The 16,656-nt window shown below is 34.7% G+C and overlaps 1 protein-coding gene across 3 annotated transcripts; it reads right to left on the minus strand.

The window, feature by feature from the left end:
- Positions 1–8,417: 8,417 nt before the first annotated feature.
- On the minus strand, positions 8,418–14,146 carry LOC121239034 (protein DAMAGED DNA-BINDING 2). 3 transcript variants are annotated; one of them, XM_041136152.1, is made up of 11 exons: positions 13,759–14,146; positions 13,534–13,624; positions 13,183–13,310; positions 12,169–12,291; positions 11,976–12,064; positions 11,690–11,810; positions 10,872–10,963; positions 9,951–10,080; positions 9,487–9,735; positions 9,203–9,399; positions 8,418–8,992 (listed from the first exon to the last, which is right to left on the minus strand). In XM_041136152.1, the coding sequence occupies exons 1-11, from the start codon at positions 13,879–13,881 to the stop codon at positions 8,767–8,769; spliced, it is 1,569 nt and encodes a 522-aa protein (XP_040992086.1). In that variant the 5' UTR covers positions 13,882–14,146; the 3' UTR covers positions 8,418–8,766. The 3 variants fall into 3 exon arrangements, with proteins under 3 accessions (XP_040992086.1, XP_040992084.1, XP_040992087.1); XM_041136150.1 differs by having other exon boundaries at positions 13,718–14,145; XM_041136153.1 differs by having other exon boundaries at positions 13,698–13,837.
- Between the last annotated feature and the right edge of the window lie 2,510 nt (positions 14,147–16,656).

Here is a 16,656-nt window from a genome sequence, read left to right on the forward strand (position 1 = left end):
AGCAAATTCGAGCAATTATGAGGCAAATTACATTGGTACTAACACGAAAAGAAAGTGGCGCTGTGTATCTTTCCATCTATGTATATATATATGGAGCAATTATGTATCTTTCTATATATGTGTGTATATATATATTGAAATTTCTTAGAATTCTTGATAGAAAATTATGGTTTAACGGAATAGAAATAAATATATGAATTGAGCTGTATAGCATTTATTGTTTCTCGGGCAACATTAAATTATATATAGTTTACTTTATGTGTCTATCTCTTTCTCTCACTCTAAATCCAAGAATTCAGTAAAAAAATTTAAAGAATCCAAATCCGTACTTTTTTTAAAGAGATTGCACACTTGCGCACTCCACGACTACGAATATAATTTCTTATTCCGTCCATCTACTAGGGGCGAATAAAACTTTCTCCATCCCGCTGATGTGATAAAATTCAATTTAAAATGTGATTAAGATCAGTTTAATATAAACTTATGGTATAATAGGACATTTAAACTAATCTTGAGCAAGAATGGCGCGTTTTCTCTTTTAGATAAATAAATTTCCTAGGAATAGTGGGAACTTACGAAGAGGGTTTATATATATGTTTATATGTCTATCTCATCTAATATGATAAGATTCCATCTGAAAAGCTCTTTATAGCAGTTTATATATTACTTTTTTGTAGCGTAAGACATTTCAACTGGTCTTAGCAAGAATTATATATGCGCTTCTCATATAGAGAAACAAACTTTCCAGATAAAGAGGAAATTTCAGCATTGTATTAACCAAAGAGTGTTTAGAAGGCATTGATTTAAAAAGGGGAAAAACTTCAGTTCAGATCACGCAGTTGTCATATGAAATTCTGGTGAGGTCATTAATTAATAGATTTGAAGCGACGTGGCTCACACAGCAATACTATGGCTGCATTAATTAAACCAGTGAACAAGATCATGGGTCTGAAAGGGGAGTAAATTGCTTAGATGGAAACAAACAGGCGTATGGAAACGTATTAATTAAGACACGACGCATTTACACGAAGTCACTTGTCATAGCTATCTGTTGAAATTTCAACTCATGCATGCAATGTGTTTGACAGAAAGCGATAAAGAAAATATCTATTCATTGTAATTCTTGTATACATATTCTGTCGAGACTTTACAATCTTATATAGAAGAAAACATAACAACTTTCATCCATAATTCACGGATCTATTGCCCCCTGCCCTACCAGATTTTGATTTTTTATACTGGAACATTCCTCATGACGCTGCTATGCTATTTTGGAGATTTCTGAGCTGAAAGTTAACTTGCCAAGTGTGCTACTGCTGCGCTCCTCCTTTTGTATCACAGGTTGAATAGCTGAGTCACCTGTGTCCTTCACAGTCCCCCGCGACGCAAACGGCACCTTGCAAATGATGAGGCTTGATCGTAAGAACTCAAAGCAAGCAGTTGAGAGTGGCTTTGTGAGAATATGAGCAAGTTGATCTTTGCTTGATACAAATGAAACATTAAATGTCTTTGCTGCCACTTTATCCCTTACAAAATGATAATCTACTTCTACATATTTGGTGCAAGAATGTAAAATTAGATTTACGGATAAATATATGGCTCCCAAATTATCACACCACAAAGTTGGTGGATTAGTTAAGTAGATACCCAGTTCACCTAAAAGAGATTGAATCCATAATACTTCACAGGTGGTATTAGCAACTGTCTTATATTCAGTCTCAGTGAATGATCGAGCAATTGTACACTGCTTTTTGGAACCCCAAGAAATCAGATGTGAACCAAAAAAGAGTCAAAGACACAAAAACCACCTGCGAACTTCTATCATCAGGGCAACTAGCCCAATCAGCATCGGAGAAGGCCGAGAGAGTTAATGTGGATGACTTTGAAAAATAGAGTCCAAAATGAGAAGTCTTAAATATCAAAGAATTCTTTTGACTGACTGCCAATGAAGAATTTGGAATTATGCATGTATTGACAGATTTTATTGATAGCAAAAAATGTCCAGACAAGTAAAAGCTTAGTATTGGATATTGCCAACAACATTACGATATAAGTGTTGATATTCAAAAGTTGACCCATCAAGGGTTGTGAGCTTAGTGAAAACTAACATGGGAGTAGAAAGGGATTTTGTATTGTGCATGTTGGTTCTATGAAGAAGATCAGAAACATATTTTTATTGAATCAAGAATAAACCTTCATTATTTTTGAAAATCTTAATCCCTAAGAAATAATGCAACTGGCCAAGATGTTTAACAGGAATGAAGTACTAAGAGCATAAATAAAATCAGAGATTAACAAGGAATTCAAACCAGTAACAATGATGCCATCCACATATATGAGAACAAAAAGCACATGAGATGTATTGTGATAAATAAAAAGAGATGTGTCTAATTTTGATTCTTGGAAACCAAGTGAAAGAGGTTTGGTGCTGAGTTTAGAGAACCAAGCTCGAGAAGTCTGTTTTAGACCATAAATTGTCTTTTTCAACTTACACACATACAATGGATAATCAGGATGTACAAAGCCGAGAGGTTGTTGCATGTACACTACCTCCTCCAAATCACCATGTAGAAAAACATTTTGTATGTCTAATTGTTACAATGGCCAATTGGAAGTAACATCAAGTGAAAGGATGATACTAATGGTTGTATTTGACTACTAGAGAGAAAGTCTCAGTGTAGTCTATCCTTGAAAACCTTTGACTATAAGGCGAGCCTTGCATCTTTCCAGAGTGCCACCAGCCTTCTTTTTAGTTTTGAGTACCCATTTAGGATCCAAAACATTAAAGGAAGCCAATGATGGTACCAGGTCCCAAGTGTGACTGTGTAAAAGTACATGAAATTCAGATTTCATGGCTTCACGCCATTCATAAAATTTACCGGCCTCCGTGTAAGAAGTGAGTTTTTCCAGTTTGGTGATGGGTGCCAATTCAATGAGTGACAGTAAGGGTTTCGTTGTAGGCCAAGGTATAGTACCATCCGTACGAGTAAGGGGTTTGTGAGTGTTTACCTAAGACTGAGTGACCATGGGATGAACGAGTTGTGATGGTGCTACACTGGAAGAATCGATGAAGGGCAAGCTGAGGAAGACGAAGACTCTGGAGAAGATGACTCGAGAGATTGAGATGAAAAGTGTTGGATCGAATGTGTTAAAGGGTGTGGGTTAGAAGTGTGTGGGCCAGAGGTTGGTAATTGGGTCTCGGTAATAGAAGGTGAGGTGGGATTAATGAGAGAATGAGGCCCAGCAAAGAGTGCACCAGAGAGTTGAAAGGGCTGAGTTGGAGCTGGTGCGACTTGGGTGGGCTGAGGCTGAAAAGGGAATTGAGCTTCATTAAAAAGAACATCTCTAGAGATGTAAGTCCGGCCCGATGGTATGTGAAAACAACAATAGCCCTTATGGTTGGGACTATAACCCATGAAGACACAAAGTTTGGAACGTAGGTCCATTTTATGCTTATTAAATATGGACGTAAATTAGGCCAACAAGTCAACCAAAAAACTCAAAGAAATTTGTAATCCAGAGAAAGTTTAAAGCGCACTTGAAAGGGTGATTTATTTTGTAAGACGGATGTGGGCATTCTATTAATTAAAAAAATCGCAGTTTGGAATACCTCAAACCAATATTTAAAGGGCATGAAAGCTTGATAAGCTAAGAGTGACAATCCAGTCTCAACGATGTGCCTATGACGTTGTTCTATCAACCCATTTTGAGCATGGGAGTATGGACATGTAATGCGATAGATTATACTATAAGATTGAAGAATTTTTTTAAGGGGACAAAATTCTCCTCCCCAATCAGATTGGACAGCCTTCACTTTAGTGGAAAAATAGGTGTGCAAATAGCATAAAAAAGCAATAAAAAAAATGCAACATCGGACTTGCATTGAATTGGGAACAACCATATGTATTAAGTATGATCATCTACGATGAAAAGATAATACTGACAACTAGTGGAAGATAATATCGGGATCGGACCCCAAAAATCTAGAAATAGTAATTCAAAAGCATGATTGGACCGAGAGGGGGAGAGGGGATGTGGGAGAGAATGAGTTTTTACTTTGAACAAGCTGAACATGGTTGGATAGGTATGTTTGAAGTAATAGGAAGATGAAAATGTCGTATGATGAAGGTTGTGGTCCTAGGTGAAGGGTGACCAAGCCGTAGATGCCAATAATTAGGGGATGTGCGTTCACCAATAGAAGCTTGAGGTGAGACCAAGGAAGAAAATGAGGTCGTGGCAGCTGCAGGTATGACATACAACTCGTCTCTAACGGTGTCCCGAAGTAGAACCTCTAGAGTGTGTGAATCCTTCACAAAAAAAAAAATGTAGAGTAAAATTCAAAAACACATAATTATCTTGACAAAACTGGCAGATAGATAACATGTTTTTGGTAATAGAGGGAACATGAAGAAGTTGAGAAAGTAAAAAATTGCCAAATAGAGTATGAAGCTATGCAAAACCCGTGTGTTGAATCAGCATGGAAGAGCCATCTTCAATATTTACTTGGTCTGTGCCCTAATAAGTGATAGAATCTAGATTAAGATTATTAAGATCAGCAATAAAGTGACTGATCCCAGCTATATCAGGGAACCAGGAATTGAGGTGAGGTGATGGTGGTGGGATGATAGTTGAAAAGGATGATGGAGGAGAGGCTTGATAACTGTGATTAAAACGATGGTAGCAGGCAAGGGCCTTATGGCCTGGTTTGTGGAGACTTGACAAAGGGGACGGAATCTATTCAACTAGAAAAGGAAGTGGGGTTATGAAGACCACCCCCACGCCTACCCCGAAAGTGTCTAGCAACCCTACCTCTGTGAGAAGAAGAAAACACAAAAGGTGGTCTTGTAGAGGTGAGATGCGCAACTATGGGATTGCCACTAAGCAGTGTATGGGCTTGATGAGCTAGGCAAAACTCATGATTTAGTAAGTAATTGTATATCTGATGGGGGTAGAGGGGATCAGCTCTGGTAGTAAGGGAGGTTACCAATGAGTCATAGTCAATACCGAGGCCAGCTAAAAGGTAAACAGAAAATTCAAAAGAGGATAAGGATTGCCCAGCAGCACCCAATGAGGAAGCCAAGGTTTTTGCCTTGTGGAAATAATCAGTAATTGATTATGACCCCTTTTTTAGAGTAGCTAATAGATACTAGGTCTGCATTGCATGAGCAGACGATTGTGCAACAAACAAGTTTTGTAAAGAGGACCAAACTTCATGCGATGTGGAACATTCTAGGACCTAGGCAAGGACCTGTTCAGATAAGGAAGAGTTAATGGCAGATAGAATAAGCTGATCAAGTAAGAGCCACTTGGTATATTCTGGGTTAGTAGTGTCGTCAATCATAGGGGTAGGCATGGTAGATGAACCATCCACATGATGAAAGTGACCTAGGACTGAGCAAAAATTTGAAAATCCGATTCCGCTCTGCTCCAACTCCAACAAGTCAAAGTCAGAGTCGGAGTTTTTTTCTCCTAGGAAGTCGGAGTCAGAGGTGGAGTTAAACTGACTCTGACTCCGCTCCGATCCGACTTTGCTCTAATCCTACTCTGATACGCTGACTCCGACTCCAACTTTACCCTTTAACACCGATATTATATATATTTTATAAATATATATGTGTTTTTCTATATATTAATCATAAAAATTGTACATAATTATATTTTATATAATTAGTTAAACAACATATTATACTAGCATGAGTTCATTATTATTAAATAATATATTTATACTATAATATATGTAGACTAAATTAACTAATAATTGTTTATATATAAACATCATACTATTACAATATTACTACCATGTTACAATAAATTACTAATATATAAATATAATAACATGTAATACTAATGTATAAACACTAAAATGTAATGCAAATGAATAAACACTAATGACTAATATATAACTTTATAATAACATATAATACTAATTTATAATAACTAAAGTATAATAACATGTAATAGTAATGTATAATAACTAAAGTATAAAAACATATAATATGATAATAGTAATGTATAATAACCAATGTTCCAATATATAATATATAATCACTAGTGACTAGTATAATAAATTAAATATTAAGTCTAGTATATAATTAAGTTAGAAACTAATATAATAATATGTAATACTTTAGTAGAACAATATGTAATACTTTAGTAGAACAATATGTAACTAACTACTAACGTATAAACATTTAATACTATTATACTAATATATAATACAAATTATACTTTAGCTATTAATAGGAATAAATTAGACACTAGTTATAGTAAAAGTATAATGAGTTAATAACATGTAATTAAACACTATTTATAAAAACTATAGTACAAGTCTATAGACGATAACATGTAATTAATCACTATAGTAATGTAATTGTTAATAACATGTAATACTATAGTATAATAATATGTAATTGCCAATAATCAATCCTATAGTACAAGTATAAATACTAACAATAATAACATTATAGACTTAGTCTACATTTAATACCACTGTGGCAATGTATAATAATACTAGTATAATAATTATATTTAAATTTTAGTCAATAATATGTAATTGCCAATAATCAATCCTATAGTACAAGTATAAATACTAACAATAATAACATTATAGACTTAGTCTACATTTAATACCACTGTGGCAATGTATAATAATACTAGTATAATAATTATATTTAAATTTTAGTCAATATAGAATGTGGATGATGGAGGATAGGAGTGAATGTTTATTGTAGTGATTAGTCCTTTTCAATTTTTTTTTTTTTTTAAGCATGTTAGTATGTTACTTATTTTTCTTTAGTATTATCTTTTCTTATGTTTTTAGTAAAATTGAAGCAAAAGTGAATTATTTAGTTTAGATTGTAACTTTTGAAAAAAATTAAATTTATAAGCTCTCGTAATTTTTTTTTTTAAAAGTGTGCCAAATATGAAGTTGAAAATAGCTCAAAAAAAGTACAAACATGTCGGAGTTGGAGTCGGAGGATGGACATACGGACTCCGACTTGGTCAGTGCTCAGCCCTAGATGAAACAACTGATGTCCCTTTAGAAATGGCACCATTTGTGCTTTTCATAAAAGATAATTTTCTATAGTAAGCTAAATGGTGATGAAATGACTTGCGGAATTGAGAATGGTATGGGTGGTGATAGATGCCATTCGGCTGTGTAAAAAAAAAAAAAAAGATGTGTGTCTGTTAAATGGCTCTTGATATCATGTTGAAATTTCAACTCATGCATGCAAGGTGTTTGACAGAAAGCGATAAAGAAAACCTCTGTTCTGATTCATTGTAATTCTTGCATACATATTCTGCCGAGACTTTACAATCTTATATAGAAGAAAATATAACAACCTTCATCCATAATTTATGGATCTATTGCCACCTGCCCTAGCAGATTTTGATTTTTTATACTGGAACATTCCTCATGACGCTGCTATGCTATTTTGGAGATTTCTGAGCTGAAAGTTAACTTGCCAAATGTACTGCTACTGCTGCACTCCTTTTGTATCACAGGTTGAATGGCTGAGTCACCTGTGTCCTTGACACTATGACATGACAAAAGTGGGTTTAATTCTTACATATGCAGATTGGCTTGATAGGTATGTCATCAGTCCACACGTTTAGTTCTTTTCATTTCCTTGTTTGTTTAGCTTGCTTTGATGATGTAAGAAAAAACTGGAAAACCCATCGAACTGGTTCGGTTGTTTTTTATTCCTAAGAATTGAAATCGATTGCAATTCCGTTCGATAAATTGGACTGAATCCCGAAAAAATTATATGTATTTTATTTTTTTATATTATATATTATATGTTATACATATTATAAAACTAATATAACATGTCACTTTAATCTTATTATTTATGCTTCCTTTGATATAAATTTACTCTTAAACTTGAATATTAATATTAAGTTATTAGTATGTTATTATTTATCCTTAATATTAAGTTACATGCTTGGTATAAGTATAAAAGAACACTTTTAATATACTATATCAAGGATAAATACATTTTTTATAAGTACATTTTTACACATTTTTTGTGGTTATATACAAGGCGTTTTTTAAAACAAAGTTTTGGACTATCATATTTGGGGTAAAAGAAATTTTCACTTGTATCAGAAAAACCAACCACCCAACAAAAAAACTCAAAACTGAATCACACATGTAAAACCGAACCGGACGGAAATCAAAAAAATCAAAAGTTCTGATTTCCTGGATGAATTAGTCTGTATCGATTCTCAAAATTCCAAAACCGACTTAATCTGATTTAATTGGTTTCAAATATATCAAAAACCAAATCAAACTGAACTGATTTCACCCCTAGATGCAGATGTCGATTCAAGGAAATCCTGCAGAAGTATGGGTAGACTACCATGCACACACAAAACTCACATAAATAAATAAATAAATACATTTCTACGTAAAATATTAAAAGTGATGCACAATCCCACATGCTGAAACAACATACCCAAGAGGCTGCATGCATGGATGCACCCCAGTTGGTATTTTACACTGAAGCAAAAGGAATTGCATAATCTAAAGCAAAATAAAGTAAGATGCTGAAGACCGCGCCGGGTAAGAAATCAAAAAGGCTTTTGCCTGAAAGGCTAAGCAAAAGGTGGCAAAATAGCTCTCTGTACAGAGATGGCCTATAGAAAGCTTCAAGAACAGCTCGGAAAGTTCTCCCGAGATGGAAGATAAAGATGAATGCTTCAAAATCCACTCTCAGCACCAAAACCAAAAACGGAAATGAAAGTTCACATTTTGCATTATATTTACCGTTTGACCTTATTAGAACAGCGGGTTAAATTCCTTTCAGGTTTATTGGACTTCAGCTTCGTGCTCTTGGAGGTGAATTTGTCATCATCAGAATCATCATCACTTTCATCCCCAAACTTTCGACTCCGCTTCTTCTCAGCTCTTCCACAAACAATTATCCTCCGTTCATCCTTCTGTTCCACAGGCTCGGACTTTTCCTTAGGCCTCCATATGAAGAGCGATCTAAAAAGTAGTGTGGTTAACCACAAAAGGCAGCAAACACAAACTAAAGCAATATATCACAAGATTTACTTATTTGAAAAGAAGAAGCAGCAGCATAAATCCTTCCTCTGTTACTGAATGTTATAAATATCTACCTATAAAATACATAATGGAGCAACATAAACAAAGTTTCAACACATAAGATTATAAGTTGATAAGTTAAGTTCAAACCTCGAACTACCAGTCGCCAAAACATCATCACGTGGATGTAGCTTGTTCACCGGACTAATTGTTGTGATGTTTGGATCCATGACCTCAGCAACTAGCTGTCCTGTGCTGATGTCTATGAAATCAATAGGATGTAAGGCAGCTCCATTATAATTTTCACTGATGTAACGACCAATAACTGCCAGGGATTCTGATGGATCCTGCAGCAAAAAAGTATTGGAATTTCCAGAGGAAAAGAAAGATTCAAAGTGTAATAAGAATATTATAAACATAAACTAACATATCACCTTTGGATCCCATTCAGCTCTAAAAGGAGTCAAATGTCGATTAAAATCATGACTGTGCACAATTTCTCGGCTTGGAGAGTCCAAATCACCAAATATAGAATCCCATATACGAAGGCGATTGTCTTGCGATGTAGTTAGGATTTTGCTGCCCGACAATGGAGAAAAATATGCTGAGTTAACAACTCGCTTGTGTGCAAGAGCATAGAGGGAAGATCCAGCTTCCATTCGACGCATATCCCATATACGAGCCTGCAGAGCAGAAACCATATATAAGGATACTGCAACCAGAAAAATATTTCAGAGTAAATTCATATAGGACCACATATTTACAATTTGCAGAAGAATTGAGACGTGTTAACAGAATAACTGAACTTTCACCAAAATGATATTTGAAAATAATTAAAAGAACCAAAAAATAAATCATTATTTCTCATAATAAAATCTAATTACATTTAAAAGCTTACAAAATGATCATTTCCACAGCTCAAAAGGAGGTCTGGCTGAACAGGATTGCAGTGGAGTCCAACAACTTTGCTTCCTTTCTTATGGATCAAAACTGCTTCCCCAATTTTGTTGTTAGAGCGAGTATCCACTCTTAAGTATGCCATAAGAGAAAGTCAAACCTGACTGTAAGTATGTCTGCTGCTCATAGAAATATATTACTGGTAAAAAGTAGAATAGAGAAGACTATTTCACATTCACAGCATTCCAAGCACTTTGCTCCTGCCCTCCCTCCTTTCGTCCTCCCCCTCCCCTCCCCCTCCCCTTCTTTTTTCCTTTTTTCACCTTTCCCAGTCTACTCAGACGATTTTCAACAATATGATCAGAAGCATACATGTCATAAGTACAAATTTTCACCTCAATATCACTTCAATTAGTTCAAAGATTATAGCATAGTACTCTGACATACAAGCCCTTAGCAGATTTCTAGGCAACAAAAAGTAACATTAATTAAATATTCTAACCATGTCATGTAATTTAAAAAACAAAGAGCCAGATTATCATTACTGGCATCAACCAAATAGAAACAATATTACATAATTAGTACCACCATGCAGTGTCAGTTTGATCCCACCAATTAGCTAGCATATGACAAATTGAGTAAACATTCATCAAAATGTGATGAAGTAGCAACCTACTATTATAAAATAGTACAAATATATATCATACCATAACGTAACTATTCCAATAGTAGGCAAAGTGGAAGGGAGACTTCTAACACAAGTTTAACAAACACAGCAAAAAATGTTAAAACATATTGCCAACTGTATGACTAAATCGTCTTTCTAGTTGGGTGCACTTTCCATCAAATGCTTGTATTTCATCTTTCTAACCTTACAATTATTTATTTGCAACAAAAGAAGCCAAGTAAGGAAAATACTTACAAGTAAAGAAAACCAAAGTTATCAGCAACAAGCACAAGGCCTTTCTCTGAGTTGACATCCATGCCATAGAGCATCCTCCAACTGCTTGGACCCTACAGATAAACCATATATAACCAACTCCTAATGACGTAATACAAGAGTTAATTCACCATACAAGTCCAAAAGCACTCTCTTTCATTCTCTTTTAATCATACCCCTTCTCCCAAAGAAAATCTAAAATCCCACAAAAGGCAGGAGGGGCAGGGAATCCCCCTGCTCACCTCGCCTTTTCCAATCATTATCCCTATTCACTGTTGAAAAATAAGCAGAAATGATCTTCATGTAAAATAGTATCCTTTAAACTTGAAATGATTTCAGAAACCGAATCAACATTTAAATCAAATCCACAGATTTCTATTGGTAGGCAGTTCCATATATTCAAAACTAAACAAATCAACACTACCGAGTCAGGGCATCTTGCCCGATTTGCCAGTGCCTACTTTGGCTAATGATATATCGATCCAAAAGCCTTGGTACACATACTATTAATTTAAAACATATATACCATAAAGTAAAATGTTACTCTGCACAAGGGAGAAAGAGACTGCTTTGCACTCTAAAACTCATTAACGGAACTCTACAAAAATTTGTGGCACAGATTGTCATTCTCAAGAATAAACATTTAGCATAGACTTTGGAAAATCAGAAATACAGCCTTTAGTGGTCAGTCCAATAGCTTAGTTATAGAATTAGAAACAACTTTACACACTCAAAATTTGCAAGGTAACATGAAAAGTCACTTCTATAAACACCAGAAAGAAAATGGAGGGAAATATCACCTGCCACCCATCAGGATTAAGGTTCATCAGTGATAATGAAATTCCAGTCTCCATGTCAATGCAACTAATGGTTCCATCTGAGGACGCAGCATATACTGAATCATCCTTTGTAGGGTTGAATCTGTAAGTGTTTAGATACTATTCAGCCTTCTGACTTTGAATTTATATAAACACATGCACATCGGTTATGGCTTCATAGAGTTAACTAACACCCACGCATATATATGAGCTAGGCTTCGTAGAGATAACTTTTTTTTTTATAAGTGGCTTCGTAGAGATAACTAACCTCATGTTATTCACGATACAAGAGTGTACATTTCCATAAACCATCTTTTCATGCACTTTAGCAAAATCCCAGACTCCAACTTGTCCTTTCTTTAACATCATACAGGGAAAAAGGACTGGGTGTCAATTATCATAAAAAAAATACAGGAGATAAAACTTAAACCAATAATGGCATAAACGGAGGTGAGACTGACCTTATCTCCAGATAAAAGGATGTTATTGTTGGTAGGATGAAACTCCAAGCATGTTACCCGTCTACTATGATATCTTATAACCGCACAATTCACCTGATCTGGGATTACGAATGTCGGTTTGATCTATTGAACAGACGATAAAAGATGCAACAAATTCATTATGGTGAACACTGCATATTACCCCTAACAGATAACTTTTCAACAATAAAGCTCCATGAAGACCAGTAAATCAAGAAACAAGTCAAGTTTGAAACAAAATGCAACACTAGATCACTCGGTTTAAAGTATGAAATGTACTGATATCTCAAACATATATGCTCGAATGACAAGAAAGAAAATGAACCAAATAGTTGAATTGTAAAAGCTGTTTCAAGCATATAATTATGACTGAGAACATTTTGTTACGATGGAGTTACAACCACTATTTCATGATTTGTACTCCATCTTAAATCTATGCTAAAGATTTGGAAGTTCCAACCTGTTGATTCGTTGAAGGAGTACTGTTTTGCATTTATAAAAAAAGGACTCAGAGAAGAAAGGCAGAATAAGCCCACAGTGACGCAGCCAAGTTTTCTCATTTGGACTCTGAAGTTTTAGAGTCATGCCCTTATTGCTTCAAATACAGATTTAGCAAAGCTAATTCAAAAAATTCAGTACCTTCCCTCTCCTTCCTAAGAAAAAATGAAAGCAATCTCTAAACTGCCAGCCTTATGGACTTCACCAGCAATGAAAGCAGATATACAAACATATCTCACACTAAATTGATCGTCCTCGCCGCATCACCCATGCTAAACATCATAGCCACGTAATTGACCAAACTCAGTAGCTAAAGTATAGCAATAAGTAAATACAGAGCGGTTCTAACACATCAAGCTTCCCTATCATGCAGTAAACAAACTCTCAGAACTAAATGAAATCTCATGCTGCTTAAAAGAGAATTTAATATGTAAAAAAGACTTGGATACTACATGGCATGCTCATGAAAAACAAGCAGATAGTCGAGTGAAGGCTTACTGGAAGAATGTCTGGTCTGAGCTGGCGCTCAAAGACATATTCCAATGGGTTACGGGTAGTTCTGCGGGGTGCAGGGATGACCCCATGCTCAGTAGCCACCCGATGCGGGCATGTCATTGTAGTGTGGCCTTCAATTCACAAAACCCACATGCCAAACACAAAACCAACATCATAATAAGACCAATTACAATTTTGCTAACAATGTGTGCAATATAAAGTCATAAAATTATAATGCTAGAGGGTGATAACAAGAACTTAACAAATGAAGTGAACAGGAAAAAAAGAAATCCTAATTGCGGTTTTATTAGCAGAAATAAGAATTTTTAAAAAAAGAATAAACTTAAAACATACCGGGCATTTTGCAGAGAAAGCAAGGTTTCATAGGGCAGTCTATGTAAGTAGCCCCCTTGAATCCCGCTTCATGACCCGCCTTTTTGCAAACCTGAAACACCACCAATAAAAAGAATAAATCAAAACAATGAACGAAATGGGGTATCAAAACGCTATTAGAGCACCTTGTTGGGTAAGCCTTTACTTTGCAAACTTTCTTAAGACTAAGAGTAATGGGCGCTTTGCCTTTCTTCTTCGCATCCAAACCTTCTGCCTTTCTCCCTCCGTTTTTGTTCTCCACAGCTTCCTCCTCTTCCCCTTCTTCATTTTCCCCTCTTTCCGCTTCTTCTTCTTCTCTGTTGTCTTCATCTTCTTCTCCTTCTTCTTCTTCTGACGAGCTGGGTTCAGAGTCGGAGTCTCTCTCTATGACAACTTTCGGAAAAGACGTTCTTCTGGTTTGTGGGGCCATCTTTGGAAACCAACAAGGACCCAACGATGATGTTGATACGAGGAATCAGGAATCAAAAATGGAAACGAAGAGACCCAGAACTGAAATTGGTAGCGACGAGGAAATAGTAAACCGACCATTCCGCCCGAAGGGCATTGAGTATTAAACTACTGAAATGCCCCTGGAATATGAAGTAGGCGATTGACCTTTCCGCCTTCGGGAAATGAACACAATTCAAGCTAGACAGAGACCATAAAGGAATACGGATACTCTTGGAATAATATTTTCATTCTAGGGCTATGCCCGGTATTTGGTTTTTGGTGGTGGCGGGAGACGACGTGGCTAATTCTATGCCGTTTGGGCTCTGCGCAATTGGGGAACGATGTCGTCTCGAGTTTTTAGCACCTGTTTCCAACTTCCCGTTACATTGTATCTATTTTTTTTTCCTTAGGACTTCGTTACTTTTTTGGGCCCCTACAATATTCATCAGCTCTTTTCTTGCCTCATGAGAGGCCCTAAAGTAGATAGATTATATAATATAGAAAAAATATATTCCCAAGTATGCGAGCAGAATTAAGAAAATTATTATATGACATAATTTAATTTAAAAAATAAATTTTAAAATATGAATCTTACAAATTAAATATTAACATTTAAGTAATATGGTTTACATACTTTACACACTGGCTTGAGAATATAATAACTCATAGATATATGTCAAGAATATTTACACTGATTTAAAATATGAGTGAATCTTAGACTATTTTAAAACAAAAATTATATTTTCAAACTGATGTGCATGACACATTTAATTAAGTGATTATTTGACATAATTTGATTTGAAAGATAAATTTTAAAATTTAAATCTTACAAATCAAATTTTACCATTTAAATTATGTAGATGATGTATTTTACACACTAACTTGAGAATATAATAACTCATTTTAAAAACTTAGATAAAGAAAAATCTCCACGCTTGAACAGAAGCCTCCACATTTCGACCACCATTTTAGGAGGGAAAAAGGTTAGGGAAATTCATATTTATCTTTTTATTTTGAATAATACTATTTGGTCATCTGAAACTTACTGCTCAGATGGCTCTCTTGACGGGCACCACCATGTGGTACCATGTGATTTATTAAAAAAGTTAAAAACACAAACATAAAAAGGATAGAGGGAATCTAGAATTTCAATCTTCCTCTTTTTTATTTTCAAACACCCTTTTGTTTTATTTTTTATTTTAATAAACCACGTGGCCACCTCAAGAAGGCCATTTGAGCAATAAATTTAAGACAACCTATATAGAGTAGTGTTATATGTAATTACAATTTTACATACAATATCAATTTTATCTATTTTCTTTTTAAATTAAAATTTCAAATTTCATAATTTCATAATTTTTAATACACGTCGACACATATTTTTATGTAAGTAAAAATTATAAATACAAATATCATTTCCCTTTTAACCACTCATCTTTCCAATTTTCAAAAGAAGAGAAACATAAAACTCTTCCAAACTCATGTTAGTAAGCCTCAAGGCAATAATCAAGATACAATAATGTTAGGTTTGGCTAGTGAGTTAAGATGAAAATTAAAAGTTAAATATAATATTATTAAAATATTATTTTTTAATATTATTATCGTTTTGAAATTTGAAAAAATTGAATTATTTATTATATTTTATGTGAGAATTTATGAAAATTGTAATGATGAGATGAAATGGATTGTCAATATTTTTCAATGCAATCTAAGCCTAATTTAACAAAAATGTCAGGGACACAATCATATATAATTAGTACATAACTGCATAGTAAATATTACTTTTTGTCAAGAATTCGATGTAGAATGAATTGAGAACTTGATGAAAGCAGAAAAGGAAGGAAATAAAGGAGAGGAAATGAGTCTGTGTAATAGATTGAATTGTATTGAATGAATAATACGTAAATGTACAAGTGTATTTATACTAAGTCATCAACTTCAATAACTGAATTAACAGAAATAACAGAAACTCTCTCTTCTTCTCTTCTTTGACCTTTTCTTCTGTTGACTTTAATTCCATATTCTCAATGTGTGAAGCTATACTCCAACACCCCCCCCTCAAGATAAACATGTATATTAAGAATATTCATCTTGCGAAGTGTATGATGAAAGAGTAAGGAACCGAGAGGCTTTATGAATATATCTGCCAATTGCAATCTTGATGGAATGTAAAAAAGCTTGATAATATTCTCCTGTAACTTTTCTCAAACAAGATGACAATCAATTTGAATATGTTTTGTTCTCTCATGTTGGACTGGATTTGTGGCAATAGATAAGCCTAACTTGCTACCAATGTAGAGTGATGTTGGCTGATGATGGTTGATGTGCAGATCTTGTAAAGCATGAAGTAACCATTGAATTTCACAAGTGGTTGCTGCAAGTGCACAATATTCTGCTTCTGCAGAAGATCTACTGATAGCAACTTGCTTTTTAGATTTCCATGAAATTAGTGACTTGCCCAAAAGGATTGCAAAACCTGTAATGCTTCTTCGAGAATCAATGCAGCCTACCCAATCACTATCTAAGAAAGCTTTAAGCTGTAAGTCTAATGATGCAAAAAAAAAATAGACCTTGTCCTAGTGTAGCCTTCAAGTATCCGAGTACTCTAACTGCAGGTTTAGCAAGAAACTAACTTAACACTTGAATAGAATAGGC

The sequence above is a fragment of the Juglans microcarpa x Juglans regia genome, chromosome 7D, assembly GCF_004785595.1.
Source record: "Juglans microcarpa x Juglans regia isolate MS1-56 chromosome 7D, Jm3101_v1.0, whole genome shotgun sequence".
In the NCBI taxonomy this organism is placed as follows: Eukaryota; Viridiplantae; Streptophyta; class Magnoliopsida; order Fagales; family Juglandaceae; genus Juglans; species Juglans microcarpa x Juglans regia.

Excerpts from the sequence above, each read along its gene's own strand:
- LOC121239034 (XM_041136150.1), bottom strand. The coding sequence starts at position 13,981 with ATGGCCCCACAAACCAGAAGAACGTCTTTTCCGAAAGTTGTCATAGAG. Across the intron at positions 13,625-13,717 it reads GTCTTAAGAAAGTTTGCAAA|GTTTGCAAAAAGGCGGGTCA; the intron begins GTAAAGGCTTAC and ends GTGGTGTTTCAG. Across the intron at positions 13,311-13,533 it reads CTTTCTCTGCAAAATGCCCG|GCCACACTACAATGACATGC; the intron begins GTATGTTTTAAG and ends TGTGAATTGAAG.